Below are 19,686 nucleotides of genomic sequence, written 5' to 3'. Positions count from 1 at the left end.
CCTTTGGGAGGCCGAGGCAAGTGAATCACTAAAGCCCAGAAGTTCAAGACCAACCTGACCAACATGGCAAAACCCCACTCTACTAAAAATACAAAAAAATTGCTGGGCATGGTGGTAGGTGCCTGTAGTCTCAGCTACTTGGGAAGCTGAGACACAAGAATTGCTTGAGCCTGGGAGGCTGAGGTTGCTGTGAGCCAAGATTATGCCACTGCACTCCAGCCTGGGAGACAGAGCGAGACTTGGTCTTTTAAAACATATATATACCTTGGGCCAGCTCTGCTTGTCTACTTGGGTAGGTAGATCTTGAAACAACCACTCCCTTAACCACCCCCACCCCCGCAAAACACACGTACACACTTACTTTCTCTCGCTCCCTCTTGCTCTCGCACGCTCGCTCGCTCTCTCTCTCCATGAAGCTGGGACCTGTGAAGTATTGTAATTTTATTGAAAAGGTAGACTAAAAAAAAACTGTCTAACAAATATGTATGGTAGGGGATTTTAGGTATGTCCAGCTGGACTCTGGGTCAGAGGAGGAAAATCTTTAAGAAGTTATAACTACATGTCTACCCTCATTTGGGAGCCACATTTACCCTAGCTGGGTAGTCCAGAAATCCCTATGTCAAGTAAGTTAATGTTTAAGAAAGTGAGGATAGAGTCCTGGACTGATAATACCTAGGATTCCTGCAAAAGCAAATGCAGAACTGCTTTGGAAGGGACATATTGTCAACACAGTAGTCTCATAAAGCCCTTCTTAACATGAATTCACCATCAGGATTTATAAAGATATGAAACTATCTGACCTGAGTGATTTCCAGCAAAAGAATAATAGAATTACTTGCCTAATACTTTAAATAATATAATTATGGAGAAATCTATAGAATATATATCTTTAAACACTTAAAATAAGGAATTAAAAGTATGAGAAAAACAGTATCAAAATAACCAAGCAGATTATAAAAAGAGTCAAAAGAATGTTTGGAAATAAACATACATAGTTGCTGAAATAACAGTTGGATTATACAGATTAGACACAACTGAAGAGGGAATTGATGAGCAGAGGTTGCATATGTGCTTCCACTTATGTATTACTATTAAGTATTAATAAATCAGAATCCAAGTTTTGTAAAGTTACTGATTTTCTCATAGTAACCTTTGTAGAAATGCAGTTGGTTTCCATTTAAATGTACACAGAAAACACCTTTCAAAGGTGCTACCATTGTGTAAAATGTAGAAACTGAGATGCAGCATGATAACAAGTATTTTTAAATTAATGTATAATTGTTTTTAAAGGAAGGACCAAAAGATACTCCCCTATCCCCCTTTATAAGTCCCTTTTAAAATCTGTTGGTTAGTAAGTCTTAGATGTATCTTCATTTTTCTCTTCTAAAAATAATTGCTCTTCATTTTCAGGAGTAAAGAGTATGAATGAATCCTTCTGCTTTCCAGTTTTTCCTCTGTCAAACTTGTTAACTTCTCCTGATTTTTCATTTATATATTGTGAAAATAAAGTTAAAAAATAAAGTAGCAGTTAAAAAATAAAGTAGCTGGGTGTGAGAGTGCATGCATGTAGTCCCAGCTAGTTGGGAAGCTGAGGTTGGAGGATCGCTTGAGCCCTGGATTTCAAGACCAGACCAGGCAACATAGCAAGACTGTGTTTCCAAAACAAAACAAGCAAAAACCTGAAAGGGGACAATAATAAATGTCTTATGAAATTACTGTGCAGTTTTAAATTGCAGGTTGTGCCAACTAAAAGAGCAGCATGACAAAGTAGAGTAGAAAGAACTTCGAACTACAAGCCAAACTGGGTATAAATCTTGACTTGCAGTTGACCTTAGTCACTCTAGGTTTCATTATTAAATCAGATGAATTGAGGAGGTTAGATGACCATCCTTCTTCAGTCTTACTCCCTACTCATAAAGAGACCATGGAGGGCCAGAGGATTTAGTGAAAAATCTTGGACAAGAGCTGACTGTTCATTATAGTAGTCACATTTTAGTTGTTCAGTAGCTCCATGTTGCTAGTGGCTATCCTATTGGACAGCACAGATACAGAACATTCCTGTTATCACTGATAGTTCTGTTGAGTAACACTATTCCAGAGAGTTTGGGTTCAGAATTAGAGTACATAAAAAAGCAGTTAAAAGTATGAATAGCTTGGGAAGTTGGCCATGGCAGCAGCAGCCTTTTGTGTTATTGTTGCTTTTGTTGGTTGGTCAGTTTTTGAGACAGTCTGCCCTGTCATCCAGACTAAAGTGCAGTGCTGCAATCACAGCTCACTACAGCCTCAACTTCTCAGGCTTAAACAATGCTCCCACCTCAGCCTCCTAAGTAGCTGGGACTATAGGTGTGCACCATCACACTTGGCTAATTTTCTTATTTTTTTGTAGAGATGGGGTCTTAACTATATTGCCCAGATTTGTCTCAAATTCCTGGGCTCAAGCAATCCACCCTACCTTGACCTCCCAAAGTGGTGGGATTACAGGCATGAGCCACCACAAGTGTCCTTTGCAGCAACCTTGACGGGGATAGTATGCACCATAATAATTACTCTTTGCCCCAGAAACCTTGTTTCTTGTTGCATGAAATTTTTTCTCTTTTGTTTTTTTACTTTCTGAAACCTGATCAAGCGGAGGTTTTATCTTAAAACTAGATCATAGATTGTTATTATTTTAGGACTGAAGAGACCTTAAAGTTAAGCTGTAGTGATAAGATTCTACTGTAATAACTCCCTTCATTTTCCATATAGCAGTTAACCTCAAGGTAGTGATTTGTTTTAACTGGTAACCCTTTGTCTCCCTCTGTCGCCCAGACTGGAATGCAGTGGCATGATCCCGGCTTACTGCAACCTCTGCCTCTCAGGTTCAAGTGATTCTCCTGCCCTAGCCTCTCTAGTAGCTGGGATTACAGGCGCACACCACCACGCCCAGCTAATTTTTGTATTTTTAGTAGAGACTGGGTTTCACCATGTTGGCCAGGCTGGTCTCTAACTCCTGACCTCAGGTGATCTGCCCTCCCCGGCCCCCCAAAGTGCTAGGATTACAGGCGTAGTCTCTGCGCCCAGCCAACTGGTAACCCTTTAAAAAAAAAAAACTCCAGGAGTCGAAGACTCCAGCTACTCATATGTTAATTTAAAATGCAGCCCTCCTTCAAATATTCATGGGTTCCACATCAATGGATCCAACCACCTACAAATGAAAATATTCAGAAGCCAGGAGTGGTGGCTCACCTGTAATCCCAGCACTGTGGAAGGTTTAAACCTAGGACTTTGAGACCAGCCTGGGTAACATGGTGAAACCTGATCTCTACCCGAAAAAAAAAAAAAAATTAGCCAGGCTTAGTGGTGTGTGCCTGTAATCCCAGCTACTCAGAAGGCTGAGATGGTAGGATCACTTGAGCCAGGGAGGTGGAAATTGGAGTGAGCCAAGATCGCACCTCTGAGCCAGGTTCACTCCACTGCATTCCAGCCTGGGTGACAAAGTGAAACCCTGTCTCAAAAAAGAAAAGGAAAAGAAAAAATGGAGTTCTGAAAAGCAAAACTTTAATTTGCCACTAGTGTACTGTGTCAAATCTGTGCAAATGAAGTAATATGTAGGCATTTTATTAGGTATTGTAAGTAATACAGAGATTATTTAAATTATGTGAGAGGATGTTCATAGTTTGTATGCAAATACTATGCCATTTTATATAAGGGACCTAAGCATTGTAGATTTTGGTGTCCACAGGAATCCTGGAACCAGTGCCCCCAGATTCTGAAGGACAACTGTGATTAATATCTTAAATACTAACTGAGATCTGCAAAGGAATTGGAACAGATAGCTTGGCATCTTTTTATTCATACAGTATACTCTTCCCTACACTCCTTGTTGAAAAATATATCCCTGCCTCGTAAAGATTTTGTAGTCATTGATGGAAACTCACAACCAATAGCAATATTATGTGGATCTTTCTATTAGAGTGGAATCTTGAGACTGGTGAGAGTACATTGCTTAGTGAAGTGCCTGGTATAAAGTACATGCTGAATGAATAAAAGAAGTGAGCCATAAAAACCCACTTGTCTATTTTTGTTACTCAATTAGTAATGACTAAAGAGGGAGGAGAAAGTGTTTTAGTCACAGAAAAGGCATGTAAAGTAGTTTCAAGACAAATGAGAGAATGGAATATTTGGGGAACTACAGGTAGCTCAGTTTTTTGTTTGAGTGGAGGGAAAGATAAAAGAGGAAACTAGAACAGATGAGGCAGTGATCAAATTGTGAAGGGCCTTTTGTGTTCCACACTGAGTTTATATTTTATTCTGAAATACATTGTAATTATTTAAACAATTTTAAAAGTGGGTAAGGCATGATGCTCTAAGTGGGTAGAGAACGACTGAATGAGATGTTACATGGGGAGCTAAAAGCAACATGCAAGCCTTGGGTGTGTTTAGGTCAAGGATACTAGGCAGCCAGAGGAAAGGAACAGAAAAGGGAATGGGAAGAGGGTACAAAAGACAAACCTTTCCTTTTTCCAAAACTTGCCTGTTGCTGTTCTAGTGCTTGGAAAGGGGTTGAGTTTCTGTTCTTCCTCTGAATTCATGTCACTTAGCTTTCTACTCCCGTGACTCATAAATTTTGAGCTTGTGCTATCAGTATTTATGATTAACTGTTATGAATTAAATAGATTTTTATGGGCTAATCAATTACATTGTCTTTATAGAAAATTGTTGTGAATTCAAATTCAATTTTTAAAACTTATCTTCTTCACACTGAGCCCTTGCCTAAAGAAAATTTAAAAGAAAAAAAAAGTAAAACATTCTGTATAGCCAGTTTACGATTTGAATCTTGCCTTTTCACTTATTTTCAAGTACACATACAAATGAAAAGTCAGAAGAATAAAAATTGTAAAATATAATTTCTTTTGTTTTGTTGGCATTACGTAAGGTTTCAGGTTTAATTATAACATGAAAATGTTTTTAAAGCAGATTTATTGAAGCTCATTACCCTTAATGAATTGAAATGAACCTTTGAATTCAGTTCCAGACTGGATTAGAATAGAATGTCAGTGGAATTCCCCTTTTAAATAATTTTAGATGTGTTTCGTGAGCAATAAGTAGAATTCTTTAATCAGCTTTGGCCATTCCTGGAGAAAAGCCCAACAGAAATTCCTTTGAGGCGGAGTTTAGCTCTTATTGCCCAGGCTGGAGTGTAGTGGCACGATCTCAGCTCACTGCAAATCTCTGCCTCTCTGATTCAAGTGATTCTCTTGCCTTATCCTCCTGAGTAGCTGGGATTACAGGTGCCCGCCACCACGCCCAGCTAAGTTTTTGTATTTTTAGTAGAGATGGGATTTCATCATGTTGGCCAGGCTGATCTTGAACTCCTGACCTCAGGCAGTCCACCCGCCTCGGCCTCCCAGTGTGCAGGGATTACAGGTGTGAGCCACCATGCCCAGCCTCTCTAAATCCTTTTTAAAATTCATTTATTTCCCCATCATTTCCTGAATTTCTGGATAATCACACCCCTTTTCAGAGCTTTCATCAGTAAGAACTTTTACCAGTTCTTCTGACATTATTTTATGTGCCTTCAGTATTATTTTTAATCATCTTTATGGTTGACTTGGCCCTGAATTCTTCCCAGACTTCTTTGTGCCTTCCCATGTGTAGTATGCAGCTTCAAAGACCACACGTGATTTTTTTCTTTATTGCATATCATAACAGAGTAGTGGCCTAATTGTTCACCATTAGCAGCCCCTTAAGTCGTGTAAGAGATGCAAATGTTTTACTGTACAAGTTTTAGGGCACAAATCTGTCTCGGAATAGTATAAAATAGAAAAGTTTATATGAAATCTAGAGACACCCTTATGGTCCCACTTCCTTTCCAGTTTTCATCTTTCTTCCCTGTCACTTTTTATTTTTTTATTATTATTTTTAAGAGACAGGGTCTTGCTCTGTTGCCAAGGTTGGAGTGCAGTGTGCAATCCTAGCTTATTGCAGCCTCCAATTCCCAATTTCAAGCAATCCTCCTGCCTCAGCCTTCTAAGTAGCTAGGATTACAGGCACATGCCACCATGCCCAGCTAATTTTTTTTTTTTTTTTTTTTTGGTAGAGATGGGGTCTTTCTGTATTGCCCAGGCTGGTCTCAAACTCCTGGCCTCAAACAGTCCCTCTCACCTTGCCTTCCCAAAGCACTGGGATACTGGAATTACAGACGTGAGCCATGAGCCACCATGCACAGCGGTTTTTTTTTTTTTTCTTTTTGGAGACAGGGTCTCACTTTGTCATCCAGGCTGGATTGCAGTGGTGCCATCTCTGCTCACAGCAGCCTCAGCCTTCCAGCTTCAAGCTAATCTCCTTCCTCAGCCCCACAAGTAGCTGGGACTACAGCTGAATACCATGACGCCTGGCTAATTTTTATACTTTTTGTAGAGATGGGGTTTCCCTGTGTTACCCAGGCGCATCTCGAACTCCTGAGCTGAAACAATCCACCTCCCTCAGCCTCCCAAAGTGCTTGGATTATAAGGATGAACCTTGGATTATAAGGATGAACCACAGCCTAGCCTATGATTTTTTAAATAGGACTCTTCATATCTATTCTTTCTATTCATTTTCTCTTGGTCATTGTGCTCTTGATTTTTCTAAAATCAAGGCCAATTCAGTATCCCAGCCTCCTTTTTTATTAAAAGTACTAAAATATTTTTGCCCTACAAGTTTAAGCTTCGGTTTTAGTAAAATATTTTCTTTTTGACTTATGAAAATAACAGACCCTATCAGTTCTCTCTACTTGTTTTCTTTGTTGCCTTTTGATCCTGTATCGTACATATTTTATTCAAATGAATGTGGCCATATCCTATGGCTACCTCTCATGTATCATTGTTCCCTTCTGGTCTTTAAAACCCATTTTTGTCTCTTTACTCCATGTGTCTTTCAAATGAATCTTACCTTCATTATTGCTATATGATAGTAATACTTTAAGATGCTAATTCAAAAGAAAAAGTGTTTTGGGCTATGTCTACCCCTACTCCTAATTCTTAAGCTGGTCCAGCCATGAGGTAGGTGATTTGATATTCAGTTTTATGATAGCACTAGAATCTCCACTGTTAGGGAGTAGTTCCTTATTTTATAGAAGCAAAATTTTTCTTCAGTACTGATAAGTTTGGAAATACGGGGATATTCTCAGTTTTATAATTGGATTAGAAGGTTTTTGTTTCAGATAGATTGTATACAAACAGTAAGAGTTACGATAAGGATGACATTTATTGATGATTTACTATGTGTCAGACATTATACCAAACTATAACACATACTTAATCTCATTTACTATGTGTCAGACATTATACCAAACTATAACACATACTTAATCTCCTTTAATACAGCAATTTAATGAAGTTTAAGTGCTATTTTGACCTCTGTAAGTGGGATATGAAAGATCAAAGAAGTTAAATAACTTACAAATTTGCATAGCCATTAAATAATTTCATACCCAGGTCTTAGCTTTCAGTACTTACACATTTTCTGCTATTCTATGCAGTTCATTTTACATACACACATGCAAGACTGAGCTGCAGTGCTTTAGAAGGGAAATCCTTTCATAAGTTGCTATTATAAGATTTGAGAAAAACAGATCTCAATCTTAACTAAATTCTCAAATCAGTGTAGATCAAATTAACATTTCCTATTTGCTTTTTCACAGACTGAAGGGGCTGGACTTGCTACCTGTATAGAACTATGTGTAAAAGCTCTTCGCTTGGAGTCTACAGAAAATACTGAAGTGAAAATATCTATTTGCAAGACCATTTCATGTTTGTTGCCTGATGATCTGGAAGTTAAACGTGCTTGTCAACTGAGTGAATTTCTTATTGAGCCTACAGTAGATGCATATTATGCTGTGGAAATGTTATATAATCAGCCAGACCAGAAATATGATGAAGAGAATCTTCCAATACCAAATTCTCTACGCTGTGAGCTGTTACTTGTATTGAAAACTCAGTGGCCCTTTGATCCAGAATTCTGGGATTGGAAAACCTTGAAACGACAGTGTCTTGCATTAATGGGAGAAGAAGCATCCATTGTGTCTTCAATAGATGAACTAAATGACAGTGAAGTATATGAAAAAGTAGTAGACTACCAAGAAGAGAGTAAAGAAACTTCTACGAATGGACTTTGTGGTGGAGTTGGTGCTAATTCTGGCCTTCTTAAAGACATTGGTGATGAAAAGCAGAAGAAGAGAGAGATAAAACAGTTAAGAGAAAGGGGTTTTATATCCGCCAGATTTAGAAATTGGCAAGCCTACATGCAGTATTGTGTGTTGTGTGACAAAGAATTCCTTGGTCACAGAATAGTACGACATGCTCAGAAACATTACAAAGATGGAATTTATAGTTGCCCCATATGTGCAAAGAACTTTAATTCTAAAGAAACTTTTGTCCCTCATGTCACACTGCATGTTAAACAATCTAGTAAAGAGAGACTAGCAGCTATGAAACCATTAAGAAGATTGGGAAGACCTCCGAAGATCACAACTACCAATGAAAATCAGAAGACTAATACTGTGGCTAAACAGGAGCAGCGACCTATAAAAAAAAATAGTCTCTATTCAACAGATTTTATAGTGTTTAATGACAATGATGGTTCAGATGATGAGAATGATGACAAAGATAAATCCTATGAGCCAGAAGTGATTCCAGTCCAGAAACCAGTACCTGTTAATGAATTTAATTGCCCTGTAACTTTTTGTAAAAAGGGCTTTAAGTACTTTAAAAATTTAATTGCTCATGTAAAGGGGCATAAAGATAATGAAGATGCCAAGCGCTTTCTTGAAATGCAGAGCAAAAAAGTTATTTGCCAGTACTGTAGACGGCATTTTGTAAGTGTTACTCATCTCAATGATCACTTACAGATGCACTGTGGCAGTAAACCATATATCTGTATACAGATGAAATGTAAGGCTGGTTTTAATAGTTATGCCGAGCTTTTAACCCACCGAAAGGAGCATCAAGTCTTTAGAGCAAAATGTATGTTTCCTAAATGTGGAAGAATTTTTTCAGAAGCTTATTTACTATATGATCATGAAGCACAACATTATAATACGTACACTTGCAAGTTCACAGGTTGTGGTAAAGTTTATCGTTCTCAGGGTGAGCTGGAAAAGCATCTGGATGATCACAGTACTCCTCCTGAAAAAGTGCTGCCTCCTGAATCCCAGCTTAATTCATCTGGAGATTCCATTCAGCCTTCTGAAGTGAATCAGAACACAGCAGAGAATACTGAGAATGAAAGATCTATGCTTCCTTCAGAAAATAACATTGAGAACAGCTTACTGACAGATAGAAGCGATACTTGGGATAAAAGCAAAGTAGAATCAGCTGTGACCAAACAAGACCCGATTTCTCCCTCTGAGCTCAGGCAAGCTAATGGACCATTATCAAATGGTTTGGAAAACCCTGCTACTACTACTATGCTTCAATCCAGTGAAGTAGCTGTGTCCATTAAGGTATCTCTCAATCAGGGGATTGAGGTTAACTTTGGAAAGCAAGAAAACGCAACTGTGGAAGGCAGTGGTGAAGCACTAGTTACAGACTTACATACACAAGTTGAAGATACTTGTAATGATTTGTGTCATCCAGGTTTCCAAGAGAAAAAAGGACAAGATTGCTTTAATGAAGCCCAGATTACTCAGAATTCTTTAGTGAATTCAGAAACCCTCAAAATAGGTGACCATACCCCACAAAACTTAGAAAGACAAGTGAACAACTTGATGACCTTTTCTGTGCAAAATCAGGCAGGATTTCAAAACAGTTTACCAACTTCCAAATTTGAATGTGGAGATAATGTTAAAACATCATCCAGTATTTATAATTTACCTCTTAAGACATTAGAAAGTATTGCATTTGTTCCACCACAGCCCAACCTAAGTAATTCACTAGGAACTCCATCAGTGCCTCCAAAAGCTCCAGTCCAGAAATTCAGCTGCCAGGTTGAAGGATGTACTCGAACCTATAATTCTTCACAGAGTATTGGGAAACACATGAAGACAGCACACCCTGACCAATATGCTGCATTTAAAATGCAGCGCAAAAATAAAAAAGGTCAAAAAGCTAACAACTTAAATACACCAAATAATGGAAAGTTTGTTTATTTTTTACCACCACAGGTGAACAGCTCAAATAATGCATTTTTTACATCACAGACCAAAGCCAATGGGAATTCTACTTGTTCGGCCCAGTTGCAGCATGTCTCACCTCCCATTTTTCCAGCTCATTTAGCAAGTGTGTCAACTCCATTGTTGCCCTCAATGGAAAGTGTCATAAATCCAAATATAACTTCTCAGGATAAAAATGAACAAGGCGGTATGTTATGTTCCCAAATGGAAAATTTGTCTAATACTGCCTTGCCAGCACAAATGGAAGATCTCACCAAAACAGTTCTGCCTTTGAATATTGACAGTGGCTCAGATCCTTTCCTTCCTTTACCTGCAGAAACTAGTTCAATGTCTCTCTTCCCTTCACCAGCAGATAGTGGGACTAATTCTGTTTTTTCCCAACTGGAAAATAATACAAATCATTATTCCTCACAGATTGAAGGAAACACTAATTCCTCCTTTCTAAAGGGGGGTAATGGTGAAAATGCAGTTTTTCCTTCACAAGTGAATGTTGCAAATGACTTTAGTAGCACCAATGCCCAACAATCTGCACCTGAAAAAGTTAAAAAAGACCGTGGGCGGGGCCCAAATGGGAAGGAAAGAAAACCCAAGCACAACAAAAGGGCTAAATGGCCTGCAATTATCAGAGATGGGAAATTTATCTGTAGCAGGTGTTACAGGGCTTTTACTAATCCCAGATCACTGGGTGGGCACTTATCCAAGCGATCTTACTGTAAACCACTGGATGGAGCTGAAATTGCTCAAGAACTTCTGCAGAGTAATGGACAGCCTTCTCTCCTTGCCAGCATGATTCTCTCCACAAATGCAGTAAATTTGCAGCAGCCGCAACAATCTACCTTCAATCCAGAAGCATGTTTTAAGGATCCATCATTTCTACAGCTTCTTGCTGCTGAAAATCGCTCACCAACATTTTTACCAAATACATTTCCTCGACCTGCTGTGACTAACTTTAATACCAGTGTTAGTCAAGAAGGTAGTGAAATTATTAAACAGGCTTTGGAAACTGCTGGCATTCCCAGTACATTTGAGGGTGCTGAAATGCTTTCCCATGTTTCAACAGGTTGTGTCTCCGAAGCACCACAAGTAAATGCAACAGTGATGCCAAATCCAACTGTGCCACCCCTGTTGCAGACAATATGCCATCCAAACACCCTGCTGACCAACCAGAATAGGACATCAAACTCCAAAACTTCCTCCATTGAGGAATGTAACAGTTTGCCTATTTTTCCAACGAATGACTTACTACTGAAGACTGTTGAAAATGGTTTGTGTTCTAGTTCATTCCCTAATGCTAGTGGGCCATCGCAAAATTTTACCAGTAACAGTTCTCGTGTTTCTGTTATAAGTGGTCCTCAGAACACAAGATCCAGTCATCTAAATAAAAAGGGAAACAGTGCTTCTAAGAGAAGAAAGAAAGTTGCTCCTCCACTAATTGCACCTAACGCTTCCCAAAGCTTGGTAACAAGTGACTTAACAACAATGGGAATCATAGCAAAAAGTATTGAGATCCCAAATACTAACCTTCATTCAAATGTCATTCCAAGTTGTGAACCTCAGAGTTTGGTAGAAAATCTAACACAGAAATTAAATAATGTTAACAATCAGTTATTTATGACTGATGTAAAAGAGAATTTCAAAACCAGTCTTGAGTCCCATACAGTGTTAGCCCCTTTAACATTAAAAACTGAAAATGGTGATTCCCAAATGATGGCTTTGAATTCATGCACAACTTCAATAAATTCTGATTTGCAGATTTCTGAAGATAATGTTATACAAAACTTTGAAAAGACTCTTGAAATTATTAAAACTGCTATGAATTCCCAAATACTTGAAGTTAAAACTGGATCTCAGGGTGCTGGTGAAACATCACAAAATGCTCAAATAAATTATAACATTCAGCTTCCTTCAGTAAACACTGTGCAAAGTAACAAATTACCCGATTCTCCTCAGTTTTCTTCCTTTGTAAGTGTCATGCCAACAAAAAGTAATGTTCCTCAGTCTGAAGTATCACATAAGGAGGATCAAATACAGGAAATTTTAGAAGGCTTACAGAAATTAAAATTAGAAAATGATCTATCCACTCCAGCATCCCAGTGTGTACTGATAAATACATCAGTGACACTGACTCCCACGCCTCTTAAATCGGTTGCAAATGTCACGGTTGTTCAGCCAGTTTCTGAAATGATAAACATTCAACTTAATGAGAAAGTTAATAAACCTTTTGTGTGTCAAAATCAAGGCTGTAACTATAGCGCTATGACAAAGGATGCACTATTTAAGCACTATGGTAAAATTCATCAATACACTCCAGAAATGATCCTTGAAATTAAGAAGAATCAATTGAAGTTTGCTCCCTTTAAATGTGTAGTACCTACATGTACAAAAACATTTACAAGAAATTCCAACCTTCGGGCACACTGTCAGTTGGTGCATCATTTTACAACTGAAGAAATGGTAAAGTTAAAAATAAAAAGGCCTTATGGAAGAAAATCTCAGAGTGAAAATATGTCAGCCCCACGAAGTACACAAGTGAAAAAACAGCTGGTTCTGACAGAGGAAAATAAGAGGGAATCTCAACCTGCTTTAGAATTGAGAGCAGAGACCCAGAATACCCACAGTAATGTAACAGCAATCCCAGAAAAACAACTTGTAGAAAAAAAAAGTCCTGACAAAACAGAAAGTTCTTTGCAAGTGATTACAGTTACTTCAGAACAATATAATACAAATGCTCCCACAAACACACAAACCAAAGGACGGAAAATTAGGAGGCATAAAAAAGAAAAGGAGGAGAAAAAACGAAAGAAGCCAGTTTCCCAGTCCCTTGAGTTTCCAACAAGATATAGTCCTTATAGACCTTATCGATGTGTTCACCAGGGATGCTTTGCTGCCTTTACGATACAGCAAAACTTGATTCTCCATTACCAGGCTGTACACAAATCAGATCTACCTGCATTTTCAGCAGAGGTCGAAGAGGAAAGTGAAGCTGGTAAAGAAAGTGAAGAAACTGAAACTAAACAAACTTTGAAAGAATTTCGATGTCAGGTAAGTGACTGTTCTCGAATTTTCCAAGCAATTACTGGCCTAATACAACACTACATGAAACTTCATGAAATGACTCCTGAAGAAATTGAAAGTATGACTGCTTCTGTGGATGTTGGGAAATTTCCATGTGACCAGTTGGAGTGTAACTCTTCATTTACTACATATTTGAACTATGTTGTTCATCTAGAAGCAGACCATGGAATTGGACTAAGGGCAAGTAAAACAGAAGAAGATGGTGTATACAAATGTGATTGTGAAGGTTGTGACCGTATATATGCAACTCGGTCGAATCTCCTCCGACACATTTTTAACAAGCATAATGACAAACATAAAGCTCATTTGATTCGTCCAAGAAGATTAACTCCTGGCCAGGAAAATATGTCAAGCAAGGCAAACCAAGAAAAGTCAAAAGCTAAACATCGGGGGACAAAACATAGCAGATGTGGAAAGGAAGGAATCAAAATACCCAAGACCAAACGAAAGAAAAAAAATAATTTAGAAAACAAGAATGCAAAGATTGTACAGATTGAAGAAAATAAGCCTTATTCTCTGAAACGTGGGAAGCACGTATATTCTATAAAGGCTAGAAATGATGCCCTGTCTGAGTGTACAAGCAGATTTGTAACCCAGTATCCGTGTATGATAAAGGGATGTACTTCAGTTGTTACAAGTGAAAGCAATATAATTAGACATTATAAGTGCCATAAATTATCTAAGGCATTTACATCACAACACCGAAATCTTCTTATTGTATTCAAACGGTGTTGCAACTCACAAGTAAAGGAAACTTCTGAGCAAGAAGATGGTAAGAATGATGTGAAAGATTCTGACACATGTGTATCAGAGAGCAATGATAATTCAAGAACAGCTACAGATCCACAAAAGGAAGTTGAAAAAAATGAAAAAGATGAAATGGATGAACTAACAGAATTATTTATTACAAAATTAATAAATGAAGATAGCACAAGTGTAGAGACCCAAGCTAATAGCTCTTCAAATGTAAGTAATGATTTTCAGGAAAGTAACCCCTGCCAGTCAGAAAGACAAAAAGCAAGTAATTTGAAGAGAGTTAATAAAGAAAAAAATGTCTCACAAAATAAAAAAAGGAAAGTTGAGAAGGCTGAACCAACATCAGCAGCTGAGTTAAGTAGTGTGTGTAAAGAAGAAGAAACTGCTGTTGCCATTCAAACCACTGAGGAGCATCCTGCATCTTTTGACTGGAGCTCTTTTAAGCCAATGGGATTTGAAGTATCATTTCTGAAGTTTCTTGAGGAGTCTGCAGTGAAGCAGAAGAAAAATACTGACAAAGACCATCCAAATACTGGAAATAAAAAAGGGTCCTATTCAAATTCAAGAAAAAACGTTGATAAGACTGCTGTGACTAGTGGAAATCATGTATGTCCTTGTAAAGAAAGTGAAACTTTTGTACAGTTTGCCAATCCATCACAGCTTCAGTGCAGTGATAATGTAAAAATTGTTTTAGATAAGAATCTTAAAGATTGCACTGAGCTTGTCTTAAAGCAACTTCAGGAAATGAAACCTACCGTCAGTCTGAAAAAACTTGAAGTACATTCAAATGATCCAGATATGTCTATTATGAAAGATGTCAGTGTAGGTAAAGCCACAGGCAGAGGGCAGTACTGATAATTAATGTAGTATAAATCATTTACCATTTTATTTTAAATAGGAAGCCATCAAGCATGCTAGAATTGTGAAACTTTCATTATTTTTTTTGTTGTTGACATGAATTAACCTGGCCAAAAAAAAAAGAAAGAAAAACATGACATTTGTCATGTAAAACTTTTTTTTATCCCTATGGGACTTGAGGAACAGAATCATTACTTCAGTTATTGTAAATAGTGAGCTAAACCTCAAATTTCTATCACCCAATTGCCCTTTTCATGAACTAAACTGAATTATCTGTGTGATTGGTATGTTTCACCAGGTCACTGCTCATGTATAACAGTACTCTTTATTTGTAGATACCTTTTTTGTATATATTTATTATTGTAAATCGTGCTGCCACCAGCAGTCTGTAAGTCTAAACTATTAAATGACACATTTATATTTGGAATTTTAATTTTTAACTAAGCGATCCAGTTTTTAAACTTGTTCTTTTGGTGTTTTAAATTAAGAACTTTTTGAACTAAAACCAGAAACTCTGCCATAGTTCATTGATTTTTACATGGAACATTTATTTACAAGATGATACCAAGATTACTTTTCACAAAATAGGCACATTACATCAACACTTCGCTCTGCTTTGTAAATTTGCCATCCAGGATTTTGGGGTGGTATTCATGTGAAATTAAAGCAGATTCTCTAGCAGTTTCTTATAGCTACAGTTTTTTTTTTTCATTGCTTCTAATTGGATATAGTTAATGAGTCCATGAAATATAATGGAAATATGAATAAAGAATTTACTACATTGAAGATTTTAAACATTTGGTATTAAAAAAAAATTCTTTGTGAATGTGATAGAAAACTAGTAGTGTGGAGCAGTGTAAATATTTGAGGTGGTGATTTGTGAAGTAGCCCAGTATTGCCTTAAATAAAATCACATTTCATTTCTTGTTTTATACATGTGATCTTATAAAGATTTTTTGTTTTGTTTTGTTTTTCATTTTCTGAGATTTATAGATTGGTGTATAGCTTTAAACTGTATAAAGTTTTGTGGAAAGATTTTTTTAAACATTTTTATAAATCTTAAAATTGATATCATCAAAGTGAGCCCATCTTGTGTTTATAAAATACAAGAGTTCTTAACATTTATAATTACATAGATAAAACACTTTCTATAAGGAAGTTGGATGTTTTGATTTTACTGTTTATAGATGTTAGATTGTACAGATTTGTCTGTATTTCTCACCATATCTAATGATACTTTTTTCATTAGATTGGTCTTCAAGAGCAGTATTAGTTGTTATAATTATTTTGATTATTCATTATATAGTTAGCTCTTATAGTTTATAGCTTTATTCACCATATTTATACTGTGGATCCACAGCCAGAGGTAGAGGTTATTCCAGGAGAGTTGATTACCTTCATTTAAAGTCCAACTAAAATCAGTACTAGACACAAAAGACAACATCCTTTCAATATTTACTTTTGTTTCTGTTTGCCGTAAATAGTAGCATTGGTTTTTAAATTTTGCGTCTGTTATAAAACAGTTGCATTCACAATATTATTGGCCTGAGATATTGATGATATTGTGATGGTATGAAAATGTGTACATTCCCTGTGCAACATCAGATTTGCAGGAAAAATGAAGCACTTACTGAAATCGCTGGTACTCTGAATAAATAAGCATGGTCAAGGAGTGAACTATTTTCTTTTGGAAATTTCTTTTTTAAGTTTTATTATTAAAGTATTATTTTATTTTTAGGGCCTTTTGGGTCTTATTGAATAGTTCTTTTCACCTCTTTAAGACTTAACTACCCATAAGCATAAAACTTGACACATTAAAAATCCCTGCCCTTTGGTAAGCCCACTGTTATTTATTAAAATAAAGGTTGTTTTTTGGGTGACTAATATATGGATTTTCTTTTTTTTAAATTAACAATAATTTAACTTGAGTGATTTTAAAATTAAATTTTTGTTACCAACTGAATGTTTTTGTACAGTTTTCTTAGAAGTTGACCTAGCTCTTAAAGGTGGGCCCTTGGCAAAACTGCTCTATATAGCACAATAGTAAGTAGATTTATTTCTGATCATTGTAATTGTGAGCCACTGTTAAGTGAAAATGCCAATGTATTTGGGCTTTTATTTTGCTCATTAGCTTAAGAAAATTTATAACTAGACATTTCTTTTGTTCTACGTGTCATGGGGAAGAGTTTGCCAACATTTAATGAAGATTTTTGTATTCCAGGTAATGTATGGTAAAGGTAATTATAAGGGAGTGAGATTTTTAGCATGAAACAAAGAAAATCAAATTATGGTAAAAAATCGATATGAATTTAGAGAACAGCATGTTGGTAAATTTTGATATAGAATGTAATGCCTAAGTATTAAAGAATCAAAATTCATTTTTTTATGGAATAGTTTTCCCCCAGCCTATTGTCTTGAGGTATCTTCTACAGCCTAAATTTGCCTAAAGTTTCATCATTAAAAAGTAGGGGTTTTTCCTCTTCTAAACCCCCAAATTTGCATATTGCAAATCAGAATTATGTTACTCAAAATACATCATTTAAGTGAAATGTAACCAATTTTGAAATTTTCAACGATGTTAAATTTAACATAGTTAACATTATTATTTTAAAGGGCTAGACAGATTTTTAAGGCAAATTTTTATTAAGTAAGCAGTCACAGTTGCTATAGATAATAAGATGAAAGTACAATAGTACTACAGCTAGGGAAATCAGAAAGAATGCCCTGTTTTTTTGGGGGGAAAAAGGATGTAGGTATTTGTGAAAGTCGTTGTGAAAATACGAGTTTTGAAAGATGAGTGAATGCTCCTTGGTTCAGGGGGACAAGGTAATTCGAGGCTTGGAGGTAGAGCGTTATTTCACTATTGCCAGTGGGCCACTTGGAAAGATAGGAAGTTGAAGAAGGTGAAGCTTAAGAGGCAGATGGTGGGATCAGGAAGGTTCTTGTATGCTGTATTAAGTATTCTGATTTTTAAAAATTGTTACTGAATGCATTTAGATTGACCAATTTAGTATCAATTTTAGATAATTGTCATGGTATAGTGGACAAATTGAGTAAGTTGGATATTAATTAGGGGGATCTAAAATAGTCTAGGCAGAAAATGATGGGAGGCAGAAGAAGAAAGGCTAATGACGTTGGGAAAGACACCAATGGATGTGAGAGATTACTATAAAGTAATGTCTAAGGCAGCCTGTTTCAGCCAGGCAGGTGGAAAGTGATGGCTGTGATGAAAGAAGTTTTTCGCTGCACTCTGCCTCTCCCAGGTTCAAGCGATTCTCCTACCTCAGCCTCCTCAGTAGCTGGGACTACAGGTGCATGCCACCACACCCAGCTAATTTGTAGTTCTGGTTCAGTGCAACTTCCACCTCCCAAGTTCAAATGATTCTCCAACCTCAGCCTCCCAAGTAGCTGGGACTACACCCAGCTAATTTTGTATTTATAGTAGAGACAGTGTTTCACCATGCTGGCCAGGCTGGTCTTGAACTGATCATAAGTGATCCACCCACCGTGGCCTTCCAAAGTGCTGAGATTACAGGCATGAGCTACCACACCCAGCCTCTCAAAGAATTTAATGCATGTTTGCATATTAAAGACAAAAATTTTGTAAATACATAAAAAGTTAAAGTGGGAATTTTCCAGGCTTAATTGACCATGAGAACATTTTGTTGTTGTTGTTGTTGTTGTTGTTGCAGAAAGGTGATTTTATTTAGGTAGAGGAGAACATTTTTCTTCTTTTAATGTTAATACTTAGTTATATCCCACTGAACTAGCATTCTAAAGAACATGTTTGGGGAAATGCTGATCTAAAGTGACATTTATTCAGCCAGGACTGATAATCAACATGTCTACACCAATTCAGTTGTATCAGCTGTTTGCAAATGGTGATTATTCTGATTGGTCAATTTATATATCCCAATTGATTGATTCCTTTGCTGTATTAGTTGTTAATGTTTTGAATATTACCTGGTAATGAAATAATATTCATTGAATCTTTTGATTGTGATAAAATGTTGATTAAAATCCAGTAATACCTGCCAGAAGCCCCTCCCTCTAAACATTCTTACTCTACTTCCCATTTTTCACTTCTGATTTCATTGAACACATAGTAACCTTTCTTTCCCACTCCAATGCCTATCTGGAATGCTTATTTATTTTGTTTCTATGGCTGACTCCATATCCATCAGTTCATAGCTTAAATGTCACCTCAGTGGAGAGAGACCCATATCAAAAAGTTTCACGTGCCCATTCTTTACGACAGTTTTTAAATTTTGTTTTAATCTATGTCTTCCAACACTACCACTCAGTGAAAAAACCTGTGTTCTTCAGTGACTTTCACACAATCAAAACCCCATCACTACCAAATTTGAATTCAGTTTATTTTTCCAACTACAAACTTGTAGCTCACCTGCTCAAGGTATCGCTAAAAAATACTTCTACCTTATTACTGCCAGTTGCTGACTAATCTTCAGCTCACTGTGTCCTCAGCTTGTTCAGCTTAGAAACTAGATCCCATTGTTACACATACTCCTTTGCAAATATCCTCAGGCCATACACTTCTCCCTCTGTCGTGATCTGGAAAAATCCCCAAACCTGTCTAGAGCAGTGGAGTGGAAGAAAGTTATTCCAGGAGATAGGTTGGTAATCTCAAAAATTAAGTAGATTGAAAACTACCAGGCAGTTTTTCTGTAGTTTTCTGGTAACTTGCTTCCACAGGCTTAAATGACATACATCCCTTATTTTGTGATCTTTTAACCACATTTTGCTGAGGAAAAACATGAACATTTTTAACTTATCACCAAGTCAATAAACCTGCTTGTATCTGCACTCACTTAGCAAAAACCAATTTTCTCTTTTGGATTCCATCA

General features: G+C 36.9%; 1 protein-coding gene across 2 annotated transcripts in view; it reads left to right on the top strand.

Annotated features, from left to right (window-relative positions):
• The window catches only part of ZNF292 (zinc finger protein 292), a 111,329-nt gene extending 94,622 nt beyond the window's left edge, over positions 1–16,707 (top strand). For both annotated transcript variants that reach the window (XM_012444243.2, XM_012444245.3), the window contains one exon: positions 7,664–16,707. In XM_012444243.2, the coding sequence (XP_012299666.2) occupies positions 7,664–14,818 (7,155 nt within the window). In that variant the 3' untranslated portion in view covers positions 14,819–16,707. The remainder of the gene's footprint in view (positions 1–7,663) is intronic.
• The last annotated feature ends 2,979 nt before the right edge of the window (positions 16,708–19,686 follow it).

Source organism: Aotus nancymaae, unplaced genomic scaffold (assembly GCF_030222135.1).
Source record: "Aotus nancymaae isolate 86718 unplaced genomic scaffold, 86718_ANA_hifiasm-v0.15.2.pri h1tg000040l, whole genome shotgun sequence".
NCBI lineage: Eukaryota > Metazoa > Chordata > Mammalia > Primates > Aotidae > Aotus > Aotus nancymaae.
Note: the sequence above shows the minus strand (reverse complement) of the source record. Positions and strands in the feature narration are given on the sequence as shown.